This window comes from Thalassophryne amazonica, chromosome 20, assembly GCF_902500255.1.
Source record: "Thalassophryne amazonica chromosome 20, fThaAma1.1, whole genome shotgun sequence".
NCBI classification, from domain to species: domain Eukaryota; kingdom Metazoa; phylum Chordata; class Actinopteri; order Batrachoidiformes; family Batrachoididae; genus Thalassophryne; species Thalassophryne amazonica.
The window spans coordinates 19,117,671-19,134,453 of record NC_047122.1 but is presented as its reverse complement, the minus strand read 5'-3'; the positions used below and the strand labels follow the sequence as shown (position 1 = coordinate 19,134,453).

At 38.8% G+C, this 16,783-nt stretch overlaps 1 protein-coding gene across 1 annotated transcript in view; it reads left to right on the top strand.

The window, feature by feature from the left end:
• The first annotated feature begins 235 nt into the window (after positions 1-235).
• LOC117501364 (death domain-associated protein 6-like) overlaps positions 236-16,783 on the top strand; it is a 49,912-nt gene continuing 33,364 nt past the window's right edge. Inside the window, 6 exon segments of the mRNA XM_034160225.1 lie at positions 236-316; positions 2,300-2,563; positions 3,069-3,255; positions 3,258-3,490; positions 3,957-4,088; positions 4,221-4,337. Coding sequence (XP_034016116.1) covers positions 287-316; positions 2,300-2,563; positions 3,069-3,255; positions 3,258-3,490; positions 3,957-4,088; positions 4,221-4,337 — 963 coding nt within the window. The 5' untranslated portion in view covers positions 236-286.

Here is a 16,783-nt window from a genome sequence, read left to right as displayed (position 1 = left end):
ATATATATATATATATATATATATATATATATATATATATATATATATATATATATATATATATATATATATATATATATATATATATATATATATATATATATATATATATATATATATATATATATATATATATATATATATATATATATATATATATATATATATATATATATATATATATATATATATATATATATATATATATATACCGATTTAAACACGACTTTCTTCTGCGATAACAGGGTAGAAGAGCGAATTCTTCACAGGACAGAAGAAGGACAACATGAACGACTTTTCTACCATTTATAAACTGGTAGTTATTTTACTGTCATCATGTTCATCTGGTTTAATCATTTATGCGCTTATTGAACAATAGTTGACTTATTCTTAAATGAAGCCTATTTTGAATTATTCATGGTCGTTTGCATGTGACGTCATATTATTTTTACGTCATTCAAAAGTTGAATTTAGTGGAAAATAGAAATGATGTTTGCAGTCAGCATCATTGATCTGACCTCTGCTTTTTTTTTCTAGCAGTGTTTGAATGTTCAGCTGACTGGATATAAAGATATTTAAACTATTTATCACTTCGTAAATGATTTGTTGCCAACATTTCAAAAAGTGAGAATATTAGCTTGACAAAGATACAAAATGAGATGAAATCAGCAAATAATCACATTTACAAAACTGTCACCATGATGATGATTATCGATGTATATGTTTCATAAATTACATTAAAAGATGAATTCATTCATTATCGAAGAAATGTTGATTTATCAAATCATTTCAGGTGAATCTGAGAATTGAATATATGCAGTTATATTTTAAGATTTGTGTGTGTGTGTGTGTGTGCGCACGGACACTGCTGAGCACTGGAGGTGTGTTTCTGCACGTGACCTGTGACCTGACAATAAAAATACTCCAGCAGCAGTTTGTTTTTGCAGAGTCCACGTCCATATTTCAGTGTTAATCAGTTGCAGTGAAAACAGTCTGCAGTCGATCTGAGGCTGAAACTTCCAGTTATTAGAGTTTGTCTTCAGAAATTTAAATTAGTGATTGGTCATTTATTTAAGGTAGTTGTTTAAATTTTTTTTTTATTTAAAGGAGTGGGTAAATAACCGGTAAATGTTTTAAATAAATATTAATATTTTTATTTGGCTGTTAAATTGGTTGTTTTATGACATGACTACAAAAAGTAACAAAATTGTTCGCACGAATGTCCGTAAATACACACCAAAATGTCATGGCAGAGCAAACGTCCATTGTAATTACACATGTTAAGAATAAAATATTTACACTTGAAAAGACATTTTTTCGGCACGGGCACAGGAGCTCGATCGCCATCCATCTTTTTCCAAGATTTTTCCGCCGTTTTGCTCAAATACGTCACATGCAGCAAAGAATTGTGGGTAATCGGCTTCGGCGAAGTTCGCATCGATGCGGGCTTGGCCGAAGTGCAGACCAAGTGCGGAAATGGGGCGGGGCGAACTCCTCTCCGGAGAATTGGGACACTTGAACCCCTCAGCGGGAACGCGCATTTGAGGGGCACAAGGGTGGAAGTGCGGGTATTGGGACAGGGCCTGTGGGTGTGGTTTAGTCTACATGTTACTGGCTCTCACAGATAGGGGAAGCCCTCCCTGTATCTAAAACTTGCATGTGTGATGGAAGTGAAACTTAACTCGTGTTTAAACTTTAAACCAGATCTCAGAGACTTCCAATCAAATAACAAAGGCAAATACTTGATCACTAACATAAAATAAGGAAATAGCACAGATATTATCTAACAGTATGATGCAAAATCCAAGATGGTCAATCTGGAAAGTTTCCCATAATCTGTTTATCTGACATGGAATTCACTTATTGTAATGATTTTGTTGTGTTTTTATGGCATTTAGAGGAATATCGATAAATGTTTATGGATTAAATAAAAATATGATGTGAACAAGTTGGTTAGGTGAAAAAAAAATTCTGTCTTTTTGGACATTTTATTAACACTTCTATGAACAAAAATGAGCAGACATTCTGCTTTGTGTGTACCTAGTTCCGCCAATGTGGATCTGTACTGCATTGTACCTCTGTGGCGATGAGCCAGAATGCAAATAGCAACCAATTAATAGTTAGTAATTATTAAATGCAATGTGGATATATGCGTACTATTAGTATATACAGGCCTTAACATAAGCTAATATTTGCCTCATGTGCAAATTTCATATGTTCTATCTGGTGGGTTCAGCAATCTGCTGTTTGTGTGACATTAATGAGCACTGCTTTTTCTTCTTCTTTTCCGTCCCTCTAGAATCAGAAGAGATCAGCTTCTTGGATGGTTGTGGCCCCTGCATCTATGGCTGATAAAATTGTTGTCCTTGATGATGATGATGAAGAGAAGAGTCTAAAGACCTTTTGCTCTACAACCACCTCATCAAACCAACGCATGGCCAAATATGTCTCTCCACTCAAAGCCAAGCAGCCTGTACCCACTCATATCACCCAGTCACCTTTCGCCACAGCAAAAAAAGATAAACATGTTCTGCAGGAAGAAAATAAAAAGCTCTTTGCTGAGGTGAGTAAAGCATGGTCAGTGCGTTGCCATTTGTGGTGATCATCTATTACTCAAGCTTTCAAGATTAATTTCAATCCAGGAGTGCCTTCAAATCAAGATACTCTGCTGCAGTAATGAGTTAGTAAAACATTCAGCAACAACAACAAAAAATGCTGAACTCGATGCATGTTAATAGTATGTATGTGGTGAAATGGCAGGTGGAGGCCTAAACAAGTTTAGAAAGTAAATCTCAGGAGCAAAAAAAGAATAAAATTAAAATGTGGATCAAATGCAATCTTGGTAAGATCATTGTTAATTGTATAGATGGAAATCAGGGGTAAAGCTGCACAGTTGTTGGTTAAACTGTCTAATAATGAAAATCAAGTTCATGAGCATGCAGTACAAAGCAGAATATAGTCCAGTGAAGAAATTTTAGACCATGTAGAATCATTGAACAGAATATTATCTGGACAAGCTTGAAATGAAGTGTCCCCCCCCCCCCCGTGTCTTATGTCCTTTCACCCAGTTTGTGGATCACTGCACACCCCTCACCCAGGACTGCTCCGAGGTCTTGAACTACCTGCGTGCCAAGCACGATAAGGCCTCCCCTGACTTTCTGTCATCGGTAGAGTTCAGGAACACCCTGGGGCGATGCTTGACTCGTGCACAGGCCACTCGCTCCAAAACCTTTGTGTATATCAATGAACTGTGTACTTTGTCAAGGTTGAGCCTGGACCTTCTACCTCAACTTCACATTCTTCCCAGTCTACCTCAAAGCCAGCCAAAAGAGAGGACAAGGGTAATGTCAAGGTAGAAAAAAAGGATGGTAGTGCAAAGATGGAAGATGTTGACGAGCAGCCTTCAACCTCAGGTCTGCAAGGAGACAAGAAGGTCAAAGTAGGAGACACAGATGTGGATAAACAGCAACAGAGGGCTTCAAGGAAACAGGTTAGTGTCGGCATGATAGTGATGTATATTTATTTATTTTATCTGGGGTTGTTAGTGACAGATAATAACAATTATATAGTACTAATGCTAAACTGTTTTATTACGAAAATACTGCAATTCTCTTAAAACCTCTGCAAGACTTGAGACAGTTATCCTTTCATTTGCATTGGTGGGAACACTGTAATTCAGGCACCACCTATGAGGTCTATCTGCTCCATGTAAATAACCTCAGTAAGGGTGGGTTGTTTTTTTTTTTTTTTATGCACACGAGTTTCGCTATTATATAGTCAACATACTGATTGCATTAATTCATTTGAGACTTTGCATTCACATTAAAAAATTAACCGCAGAGTAAACACACACAGACACACCAGTTTTCAATTTCCCTATATGACGTTAGGTTCACAAAGCCTTAACAGCTGTTGTTTTTTTCCTCATATTGTCCTTATCTGTTCCTTTTTCTCAGATAGCTTACCTGGAGAACCTGCTGAAAGTGTACAATGATGAAATCCACCGGCTGCAGCAGGCTGAGTTGAGTTTGGACGAACTCGGCATGGAGCACTCCTCATACATCCAGGAACACAAACTCAAACGCAAGGTCAGGCTGGAGTTTAGCTTTCAGAAATGAATTAAAAAAAAAAAAAAACAGCTGTGAAGTTGTTTAATGTCCAGGCTGGCCTCTTGTCTCCTTTCTTTGTCCTCTACCTCCTCACACGCTGTGTTCTTCCAGATGATGAAGATTTATGAAAAGCTGTGTGAAATAAAGGGCTGCAACACGCTAACAGGCAGGGTCATCGAGCAGAGGATCGTCTACAAGAGCACACGTTATCCCGAGATCAACAGGAAGGTGAGCGGCGGCTTATAAAAGTTTAGCGGCGCCTCGTTGGTGGTCTCAGTTGAGGTGCAGATATTTGTCATGGCTTCTACCTATGAAGCCATGGTAGAAAAATGAGAGGTAGAAACTACATTGCTTTCCATTTTTACTACTTAGTTCCTTTTGCAAGAACTTGGTGAGCAAAGAAAACAGTATTTTGCATAGTATTTTAAAATAAAGGAGCTGGATTCTGGATCAAGTTTCATATTATATAGGCTTTGAGGGATTATGTAAAACTACTTCACAGATTCTGACCAAATTTGCATCACAGATAGATATTAGGGCATTGAAGACTTCACTGAATTTTGGAGGAGATCCAGATTCTGGATCAAGATTTCACTTTATATAGGCTTTAAAGGATTACGTCAAAACTTCTTCACAGATTCTGACCAAAGTTGCACCACAGGTAGATATTAGGGCATGGAAGACTCCACTGAATTTTGGAGGTGATCCGGATTGGCGGACGTCAGAAATCTCTGATTGTGCTTGGATTAAATTGCATTATGACATTATCTGTGAATTAAAAACAAAAAAATAGCTTCTGTCAGAATTAGGGTTGGGTATCGAGAACCGGTTCTTTTTCGGGTATCGTTAATAAATGATTCGATCCACCGATATCAATTGTCTTTTTGCTTAATGATCCTTCAGAGGAGCCATTGTTTTTGAGGGTGTTTGTCGGGAAAATGATCACTCCTTTACATTGATTACAGACCCTGCAGCGGCTCTGTAATCAACCGTTTCTGCAGCGCGACTCCATTTTGAAGCGTGAACCAATGAAGCAAGGCTTCGATCCACTGGCTCATTGGTTCTTTGATTCGCTTCTCTACACAAGCAGTAAGTCCGCCTCTTAACCCCTCTCAAAGCCATTAAAATATGTTAATCGTGAGTCACTTTTGTGCGGATTAAAGTGACTAACTGGGACTCTTGTCTTGTTGCAGTCAAGAAACGAGAATTGTCCTCTGTTCCATTGGCACTGCTCCAAACGGTGCATGGCTCTCTGCCAAGACAGAGTCCATTGGGAATTAATAACTTCTAAACGAATTGCTGCTTTAAATAAAATGACACCTCTTACAAATGTTGTAATACAGACAAGAAACTACAATAGACTAAAACGTTTTTTTTTCCCTCCCAAAATGAGACATCCTGCATTCTTTATGAATTACATCCTGACATGCAGCACAACCAGCTGCAAGAGCTCAGCTCAGACATATGGAAAGACATTCATGCCAGTAATGTCTGAAAGGAAATGCTTTTGACAAAAACTACAGATTTTGTTTATTTCTATTTATATCCAGCGATCAAGGATCCACCATTGTAGAGTTTATTTATGTCCAGAGTCCAGTGACCAATTTCATATTTATTTACTTTAAGACTCAATAAAATGTTTTTGACATAGAAAACCTTTAAAGCCTACTTGTAGTACACAGAAAATTCACAAGAGGTATCGATAAGCGGAATCGATAATGATATCTATCAATAAATCTTATCATACCCATCCCTAATCAGAATCATGAATAATAAAACAGTAATGGAACAAAGCTGATCTAAGTTTATAACTTCAAATTATTTTTTCAAAACGTTGAGGGTACCTATATTGTCTGTTTTTTTTTGGGGGGGGGGGGGAATAATAATTTTTAATTGTTTCCGGATAAATTTGTAAAATTTTAAATTTGTACTACCAACTACTCTGAATGAATTCAGATCAATGTTCCAGCGGAGCAGATGCTTAGAAAATAATTAAGAATGCTCTTTTTTTTTTTTTTTGCGTTCTGGACTTTTAGACTCTGTGGCTGCACATGTGTATGAAGGGTCAAAGTGATGAAAATTAATTTAAATATTGAATGTGGTAAATATGAACGCAGTAAAACATAGATTGTGGTAAAAATGAAAGCAGTAAAACTTTGAATGTGGTGAAAATGAAAGCAGTAAAACAATTAATGTGGTTAAAAGTGAAAGCAGTAAATATTGAATGTGGTTAAAAAATCAAAAGGGTAAAACTGGACTTGATAAAAATGGAAGGTGTGAAGTACTAAACATGAAAATGAGTGACGTAAAAAACATCTGATTAATATTGCCCCTTTGAAAATTAAAATCGTTAAATTTGGATGCCATTAAAATCACATTATGGTAAATATTAATCTTATAAATATTATGTCTTAAAAATATAACATTGGCTAATTTAATTCACTGTCTCGATTTTAGTACCTCTGCTTTACCCATTTCAATTGTATCATTTGCTGTATTTGATTTAATGTTGAATGTTTTCATTCACTGCCTCGATTTTAGCAGGTCCAATTTACACGCTTCAGTTTTATCATTCACCGCGTCAATTGTGCAGTTTTGCTCACTTCCGCTGGATCAGAATACGGCAGCAGCCACTGTTGCGACAGTGGAAATTTGTAGTCCAGAGCCACTGTGCATGTCACTGACCGCGGGGTGGCGCCATTGGGAGTCGCAGGCGAAGAAAAGCGTTTTTCTACTTCACAAAAGTAGCACTACTCGGCTCGACTCTACTCGTTTTTGTTTTTTTTTGCTTTTCTATTAGGGTTAGTACCTGGTACTGAGTGCTTTTTTTAGTACCTGCTCAGGAGCGGTTCCAAGCGAGCCGAGCCGATACTAAAATGTGACGTCAACAGGCTGTCGGCCACTGATTGGTCAGAGAATGTCGTCACTCGACGAGTCATGAGCGCTCCGTCCGAGACGAGAATCAAACCCGCCATTTTTAAATAATCACTGCGTCATTACAGAAACCAGGTTTTTCTTTCGTTTCACGGCGATTTTTTTTTTTTTTTTTTTTTTTTACTCGCACTGGTCCGTGGATGAGTTGCAGACGTTTGTGTTTAATGGCGGAGGAGAGAATACAGAGAGGTGGATGAAGTGACCCGAAATGAGAAAATCTCCCAGTCTTTGGCCGCGCCCGGCTCACCGGACATTATAGCGACACAGCTGAAAAAGCTTAAAAGTGATTACAGGGCCACACTGACCGGAGTAGGTCGGACTGTAAGGGCTGGAAACGGTTTGACCGAAGGAACACTGTTTACGGACACCGACCGAAGAGCACCCGGAGGCAGGATGACCGCGACTCGGTCATGGCTTTGTTGGAAGAGACGGATGGTAAGTGTTTTTATGACTTTGTCTGTTGTCTGCTTGAAAGCACCGTTTAATGTTACTTATCCCATTGGTGGGAAGCCCACTTTAACAAACAAAGATTTTGAGTCTAAACTTGTTAAAGTAACATCGTTGTCTCGTGTATGCAGACACAGTGAGCTAGCTGACTATTTTTTATATATATATAATTTTTATTGAAAAATATGTCAAATAGCTGACTACTAACTAGCGAGCTAGCTAACGCTGTGCTCAGATTTAAGGTACTATTAACTTCTGACAGAAAAACACCTCAAGTCAGCATGACAACAAAAGTTTACATCTAATTTAGTGCCAGTACTGTATTTTTTTTTTTTTTTTTTAACATGTGATTTTGTGTTTTTGTTGAAGAATCCAGTTCCATAAGCGAGGAGGGTTTGACATCAACGTCCAGCACCACACAGCAGCATGTCATCACTGGTAAGAATGTCTCACATCATGTAGCTTTTTGCTCCAAAATGTATTCAGAAATACGGTGTGTGTGTGTGTATATATATGTGTGTGTATATATATATATATATATGAACCTTTTCCAAAATTTCAGTTATCTTAGTTGCTTTGCATAAAAGTCAGGTTCTTTGAAATTATACTCCAAATGGTCTGATTTGTTGGAGCAAAATTTTGAAAAAAACATTACTTTTATGCAATGTGACCAAGATAACTGAAAGTCTGGAGAATGATCATATAGAAATTACCATTCTTGTTTTTTTTTTGGGGGGGGGGGGTTATGTACGCACGTATGTGTATGTATATATATATAATTTTTTAAAACTTGCTTTTGTTAATCACTTCCCATTTCTGCCTTCATTATTGTCCAGGCAAGAGTAAAAGGAGCCTGTTCCAGCAGGAGAATCTGTCCATTCAGCGATGTTGAGGTTGAAGCTGAACTGGGTTCAGTGTGATCGACACATCCGACTGATCCCCGAAGAAGCAACGGAGGTGGAAGCTGCGTTTAATCGGGCAATCCTTGACGTGTTGGGTGAGCTTATCCATGCGATGCATGACCGGGGCGTGTCCTGTGCCCCCACCCCAGGACTATAGACACATGGAACTTTTGTATTGTTTGTGTTGCACAGATTTATGTATTTATTTTTTTTATTTTTTGGGGGGGGGGGGTGTTTTCTCTTCTTTTAGTTGCAGTAAACATTTTCACTTATGTGATTGTATCATAATTTGTCATTTCTGGCTGAGTCAACAGTAAAAAAAACATTTTTTCATTGACGTTTTTCAGGGATGACATTTTTCCGGGGATTTGACAGTCCCGGGGGTCGATTTTGTGAAACGTCCAAATCTGTTGAGAAAATTTTAGGGGGTTAAGATTGCAAAAAAAAAAAGAATGCCAGGAGTACCTTTAGGGGCTTTCACAGTGGCGTATTCATAGAGCTGCTCATTACAGCGTTGTTTCATTTAAATACGGCCAAAATACGCGCGTACTCAGCCTTTAACAGTGTTCGTTCATACTTGCAGCTGCGTGTGTTTGCGTTTTAATGTGTGAACACAGTCGCGTGTGCCATGCTGCACCAGTTTCAGTGCTATTTTCTGCCTCTGTGGAAGTGCGCTCTGCTGCATGGTGTGGTGCGGCTCAAAAACAGTCATTTAACATTATTATTATTATAATTTTATTTTTTTATTTTTTTAAATGCAGCGAGTGCGCGTTTATTTTAGAGTCACACCTCTTTTCAGCTTTGATCAGACTGATCAATCAGGGCGTTTGATAAGCGCACCGACATGTAGCGAGTGCGCGTTTATTTTAACCCCTTAACGCCTATTGTCGCATATATGCTACAATATTTGACTCAAATATGCAACATACCAAATTGACCAGTATGCCTGTTGTCGCAAATTTGCAACATACCATTACTATTATTATAACATTATAACATAAATTATTACCAAAATACCAAAATTACTATTTATTTTTTGTGCAAAAGTGTAATTAATAATCTCAACATTATTTACCATCTACTTAAAGGCAAAAACACACACAAAACATTTTTTTATATACAGCTATATAAATACAGGCGTTAAGGGGTTAAAGAGTCGCAGCTCTGATTAGAGAGAGAGAGAGGGAGAGGGAGCGCGCGCAAGAGAGCGTTTTTTTTATTTTAAGGAGTCTGATAGAATACGCCACTGTGACAGGCCCTTTTGTTTAATAAAATTGTTGTCTATTCAGAACACTGAGTGGTCTTTGTTTGTTATTGCAGACGCAGCAAGTCTGTCAGTCAGCCGAACGCGGAAGTAACGCTGTGCTGACAGTGACCAGTATGAAGTAGGTGCACAATGAGCATGTAGTGTAAGGGAGGCAACTGTGTAGTCTTTCAACTTCCAATATTCGGTAGTTTTCCCTCCAACAAATCATAAAAACCGAGACGGTATCGAAGCGCAGTCGAAGCTATTACTTACGCACGTTTTCATTGGTTATTACAAAGCTTTTGACCAATCAGCGCAAAGGTTATATATGCGTTTCTCCCGCCCTTTCTTCGGTGTTGCACACACACACACACAGACAGACACACACACACACACAGTCAGTGGATTATGTAAACAGATATTTTGACGTTATTGTAGTGTGCTAGAACATTGTAATTATATATATATACATGTATGTGTGTATATTATATACATGTATACACGTGATGACAGTGTTATAGGTGGACATCACATCAACTAAATATAAACCTTATATGGTCTGACAGTTCAATGGACATAGAACATTGGATTATACATGTACATGTATTTGAGGATATACATGTATGTTTGTTGACAAGTGTGCCATGCTGAAAGTGGAGAATGCTGAAAATCAAGCAAGTCTAGTTATGAAAAAATATTTTGGTCACAAAAATACACATGTACAGTAGATGGTCTTAGTAAGGGTTTACAGTTTGAATTATAGATATGAACACCTGGCATTTATAGTAGTTTTTAATATTTTAGTGCAATTTACATGTTTTAAAACAGCAAAAATACTTTGGCTTCAGACCCCCTGGCCAGGGCTCCGCCCTGGACCCTGGCTTATTTTCCTCTGAAAATCGAATTGACCAATCTCATCCCTGGTTTTTGTACGATGATGGTTCATTTCTAAGAATTTTAATTTAGGATTTGCTACTCCAGAAGACACTGCACATTACACCTGGCTAAATCTTTACAAAGATGCTGGAATAATCATGTCTAAACTGAGATTTTAGCAAATGGTATTCAACATGAAAAGGTTTAGTCACTTCAGTGATAGCACCATTACATCAAGGAATTCTGGCTATACTAGGTTTAGGGTTTGATGTGATGTAACATTTACACCACAAACTATTGTACTATGGTGTATAATTCTGCTGGATGACTTATACCAAACCAGAAGTAATTTATTCAGATATTTTGAACAACCAGGTTTACTGTCTGTTTACTTCCATTTACATTTATGACCCCATTAAATGTAAAACTTATTTTACTGCTGGATTTTACTTAAACGGCTTTTCAAACTGTTAGCATTTAATTTAAATCAGTAAACCTTGGTAGCAGAGGCGATTGCTCTAAGACTGCAAGGGAAGCTCAGCTTCCCCTAAAATGTCAAAAAATAAGTGATCAAATATATACTGTTGTGTGTACATGTCATTGACTAAATATGTGCTAAAGCGCGCTCAACTTTTGTTCAGAATCAGCTTCTTATCACTGGTAACAACGCGGCTTTCCTCTCACTCAAACCCACAGCTTCACAGTGCTTTAAACAGTGTGGACGCTGAGCGTCCACAGAGTTCAATAGCGAAGCAAAGAGTGCAGCGAAACGAGACGAGTCATTGGATAAATGCTGGGCTTTGTCCCGTCCATCGGACGCTCAGCGTCTCTGGGGGTCTATGGGGCAGTGGGCGGGTCTCGGCTGGCCCCGATGCTCAGCTTCTGCATGATGATTGGATGATCTGTCTGAGGCTGAATCCCTTTTTGATTGACAGCAAAATGAGCGAATCAGCGATCTTTTGGTGTAAACATCCGTGGGAGCATTTTTTAATTTTCATTCTGTTCTGAGTTGAACTGGAGACTTTCCTAATCATCTTAGCGGCATTTTCTTTATTAAAAATGACTAGCGACAAATCGAGCTTCTATTTCTGGTGTTTTTTGTTGTTGTTGTTTTGTGGCTGCTTGTGTTTGGAGACTGACTTCTATCACTCTTTCTGACTTCTATCGCAGTTTCTGTCCCTACCGAGCAGCGGGTGCTGCTGAGCTCCTCCACCGTCACAAAGCACTCACAGGCGGACACACTTCACATTAGCCTCGCTCCAGTCCCAGCTAGCTAGGTAGCAAGCTGCACATAATGGCAGACAATTTGAATGTTGTGGACCGGATTTTGGCAAAGCCATTTGATAGTCTTCCTTACGAAGAAAAACTTAGAGTTAAACAGCAGGGCAGATCAACTCCTCAGATTAATTTGGTGCAAAAGGTGGGGAAAAGTAACAGGTCTTTTCAGCTGTCCTGGTATGACAGTGAGCTGGCTGACTGGAAGTGCTGTAACAAATAAAATGTACTGTTGGCCATGCCTCTTGATGAAACCATCTCAGGGATGTGTTGTCTGGTCAAAAGTGGGTTTTGGGGATCTGTCCAACTTTGACAGGGCATACAAAAGGCATGAAAAAAGCAATGAACATGTGAGTGCATGTGCAAGGTTAAGTTGCCTGGGCAGAGTCAGGGTTGAGCATGCAATCAATGAAGGCGCTCGCATTCAAGTGGCAAAACATAATGAAGCAGTTAAACAAAACAGAGCTTTCCTAAACCGCCTTATTGATGTGACTTCCTTGCTTGGCCTTCAGGAGCTGTCATTTAGGGGGCATGATGAGAGTGTTGAATCATTCAACAAGGGGAATTACAGGGAGTTTAATGAAACATTAGCTAAATATGACTCTGTCCTGGCCACACAATTCCAGTCATCAGCTGTGTTTTCTGGTATGTCCCATGCAATCCAAAATGACTTGATCTCTGCTCTTTCAGCCACTGTTTCTGATGAGATCAAGGATGAAATCCAGGCTGCTCCCTTTTTTGCATGGCAGGTGGATGAAACAACTGATATAGCTTGCCATGCTCAACTCTCTGTCATTGTTGCTATGTGGATAGGGCAGGTAAAATTCAGGAGCGCTTTATTGGATTTTTTTGATGTTTCTGGGGGGAGAGATGCTCAGTCTGTTTTTGAAGTCTTGAATGAGAACATGCAGGGCTACAATTTCAGGGAGAAACTTGTGGCGCAAACCTATGATGGGGCTGCTGTCATGGCTTCAGCTCTCAATGGTTTGCAGGCCAAAGTTAAAGCAATAGCCTCCAGTGCAGTGTTTGTGCATTGCTATGCACACAGACTGAATCTGGTTCTCTCAGGTGGCTAAATGCTTATCTGAGTGCAGAATTTTTTTTGCATCACTCTCTGGGTTTGCCACATTTTTCTCAAAATCCACAAAGAGGATGTCTTTTCTTGAGTCTGCAGGCTGCTCAAGGTTGCCCAGAAATGCTCCTACTCGATGGAATTTCACATCACGGATAGTGAGTACTGTGGCAAACAATTATGATGCCCTCCTGCAAACTTTTGAGATGATCATTGTAGATAAGTCCATGGATGATGACACATTAGACTGTGCCAAAGGCCTTCTGATGAAACTGGAGGATTTTGAGTTTGTGTTAATGTTGTACACATATGAACAAATCTTCTCTGAGACTGATGTGGTGTTTGACATTGTCCAGCAGAGAGCTATGGATGTTCTGTACTGCAAGAAAAGAATTGAGTCTCTTCTTGCTTTTGTCAAAGAGAAGAGGTCAGAGGGGGCTTTCCAAGCTGTTTATGCCAAAGCAGCAGATCTCACATCAGACCCACAAACTGAGCCCATGAGAAAATGCCGTCTGTCACAACTACAGGATCCCAAGGAGCGCTACAGAAATCTGTACATGGCCATCCTAGACAATCTCACAGAGCAGCTACCTCGGCGTTTTGCAAATTTGGAAAGTCTGCGCTTCTTGGAATTGGTCAATCCAGGGAAATTTGATGAGATGAGACAAGTGTTTCCAGAGGAGGCATTTCACAGTGTCCTGAAAAGTTTTGGCCAGTTCTTTGATTCAGGGAAACTGAGGTCTGAACTTCAAGTCCTATATTCAAACCAGGACTTGCAGGGCAACAGGGGAAAGCTATGTGATTTCTTGCTGTTTCTGAAAGACATGGAGTTGGACGGTGCAATGCCTCAGGTGTACAAACTATTGTCATTAGTGGCAATAGTGGCAAACGAACTGTTTAAAGCGGCTCAAGTCTTACACCAGCAACACCATGGGCCAAGGCCGTTTAAGCAGCCTAGCTCTGCTGGCCATTGAGAGGACACTAGTCAAGAACCTGGAAAAGATGCCTTGTTGGTACGACAGGGTCACAGATCATTTTCTTGAAAAGGAACGGAGGGTAGAATTTACGTATTTATAAACCGACACATTTTATGATGTAGGCCGAAATTGAGCTTCCCCTCCTTGAAAGACCAGCATCCGCCACTGCTTGGTAACTTACAAATCAAATTGATGTTACACAAAAGTGGAGAACTTTTAGCAAAAAGTACAAAAGTTTATTCAAAATTCACTGTGAAACATAACCGGTGTATGACGTGTAGGCAAATGATGACAGGTGTCCCATTCCATGGCATGAACCTTTGCAGCGGTGTCTCTGAGAAAACCATCTGAAACACACACATACAGCATACATATTTTAATTAGTGCTGTCAGGTTAAAAAAATAATGTAATTGATTACAGGGTTTGTGATTAATCTAAATGAATCATTTAATTGCAGGTATATTTAAAAAAAATCTGTGTTTTGGGCATTTAATCTGGTAAACGGTGTGGGTTATTTCTGTTACACATCAAGCAGGTATTAAGCTGCATATTGATCTTAAATTGATCTTAAGTGTCTAATTTGGATGGGTTAAATGCAGACAAATTTCATTGTATTTATGTGTACAATGACAATAAAAGGCTGTATTATAAAGAATGCCTATAAAAACAGAACTTTTGTCTCTTAGTCTCTAGCAGCTCGTATTCCCAAAGTCTTCTGTACTTTTCAAGCGTGCTCGTCTCGTCGCCAGCAACTTTCTCTTAAAAACTCATAGAGCAGCAAACACACAGAGTCCACCATTGTTTATTTTTGTGTCGCGTATAAAACGTTATTTGGGCACTCTTCGTCTGCGACTCCCAATGGCACCACCCCGCGGTCAGTGACATGCGCAGTGGCTCTGGACTACAAATTTCCGCTGTCGCAACAGTGGCTGCTGCCATATTCTGATCCAGCGGAAGTGAGCAAAATTGCACAGTTGACACGGTGAATGATAAAACTGAAGCGTGTAAATTGGACCTGCTAAAATTGAGGCAGTGAATGAAAACATTCAACATTAAATTGAGTACAGCAAATGATACAATTGAAATGGGTAAAGCAGAGGGACTAAAATCGAGGCAGTGAATTAAATTAGCCAATGTTATATTTTTATGTCACTCATTTTCATGTTTAGTACTTCACACCTTCCATTTTTATCAAGTCCAGTTTTACCCTTTTGATTTTTTTTAACCACATTCAATATTTACTGCTTTCACTTTTAACCACATTAATTGTTTTACTGCTTTCATTTTCACCACATTCAAAGTTTTACTGCTTTCATTTTTACCACAATCTATGTTTTACTGCGTTCATATTTACCACATTCAATATTTCAATTAATTTTGATCACTTTGACCCGTCATACATGTGCTCCAAGCGCCTTGAGGCAACCTTGTTGTGATTTGGTGCTGTATAAATAAATGAAAATGAAGCACAGTGCTGGGTTCACTGGCCTCACAACTTCGCTGGGACAGCAGACACTTCAGCCCTCAACTCCCGAGGTCTTTGAAAGTCTTCCTGTGTTTGGACCCAGGGGTGCACTGAGCCTGCAGCAGGCTGTCTTGAGCAGAGCACGAGGGTGTTGTTAATGAAGATGTGTTCACAACTTCACAATATGAGCACGCAACTGCATTAACCTCCACCCAGACTGATTTCATCACAACTGTGTCAAAATTAAGTTATCACTTTAAAAACAAGTCCCAATGACATGAACTTTGTGAATAATCTTTGACGTGTGCTGAACTGTTGGGAGGGTGTCCTGTACGCGTGTGCCTTAATTAAGAGAGTGGTGACATGAGGAGTCGAGAAAAAAAAAAAAAAAGTCATGTGACTCATGGTGCCCTCCTAATCTACGTATTTGCATGGAAATCCATCTTTTTTTCTTTTTTATTCACTGAAAATTATGGGTTTTTGTGCATTTGGAGGCACAAATAGACACAGCAAGGGCTTCAAGTTGTACAGATTCCCTTCAGATCCAAACAGAAGAAAAATTTGGGAAAATAAAGTCAGCCATGTGGGCTGGAATCAACTTCATCATCATCAAAGTTTTGAGAGGTAAATTTATTGTTCAGTCCCATGTACAGTAAAACTCACCTAAACTGTCATTGTATAAACTAGATAGTCGCCTTCACCAGACAAAAAGTCCCAAGGTTTTTGTATTGTTTACCATGTAATAAACACCATATATGACGGATTTTTTGTACAATGGGTTTTCGCTCGCATCAGATAAACTGTCCCGTCTGATCACAATGCATTTCCATTAAAAATCCCAAGCAGTCTGTACGTGCACAGTAACAGAGGAGTGTGTTCACCAAGCTGGGCATCAAAATGTAACAGCAACAGTGGAAAAAAAAAATCTTCAAAACAAGTAGAACATGTATTGTTTTTAAGTGTGGACAACTACGGTCTTGAGAATGTTGCTCTTTTTTTTTTTAATACAATCTTTATTCTCTGAATAAAATCCTGGTCACTCTTTTGCATGAACAGGCCCAAAAACTGGAATATTTTGCCAAAATAATGTTCCCTGCCCCACAAAAGTGTCTTTATTCACAGATGATCAAAAGACAAATTTCCAAATAGGTATGGAACTATGCTAACGTCCTACACAGTTTTATTGATGCCAGTTGTTGCACCATGCAGCAGCATGGGAAACAATGTGTTAAGTTCAATTTTTTTTTTTTTTTTTTTTTTATAGGTCCATTATTTCACTTGCTGTAAAAACAAAACCAAAAGAAAAAAAAACTGTGTTTGAAACATGCCTTCTGTTGTGCCCAAGCCTCATGCAAGAGGTTTTGCTGGAAGGGGTATAGTTTTATATAGAGAATTTTTAGCCAGGCTGCTGATACAACATCAAATTAAAGGACAAGGTTTTGTAAGAGTAATTTACTAAAAGCAAACAAAAGCCTGATT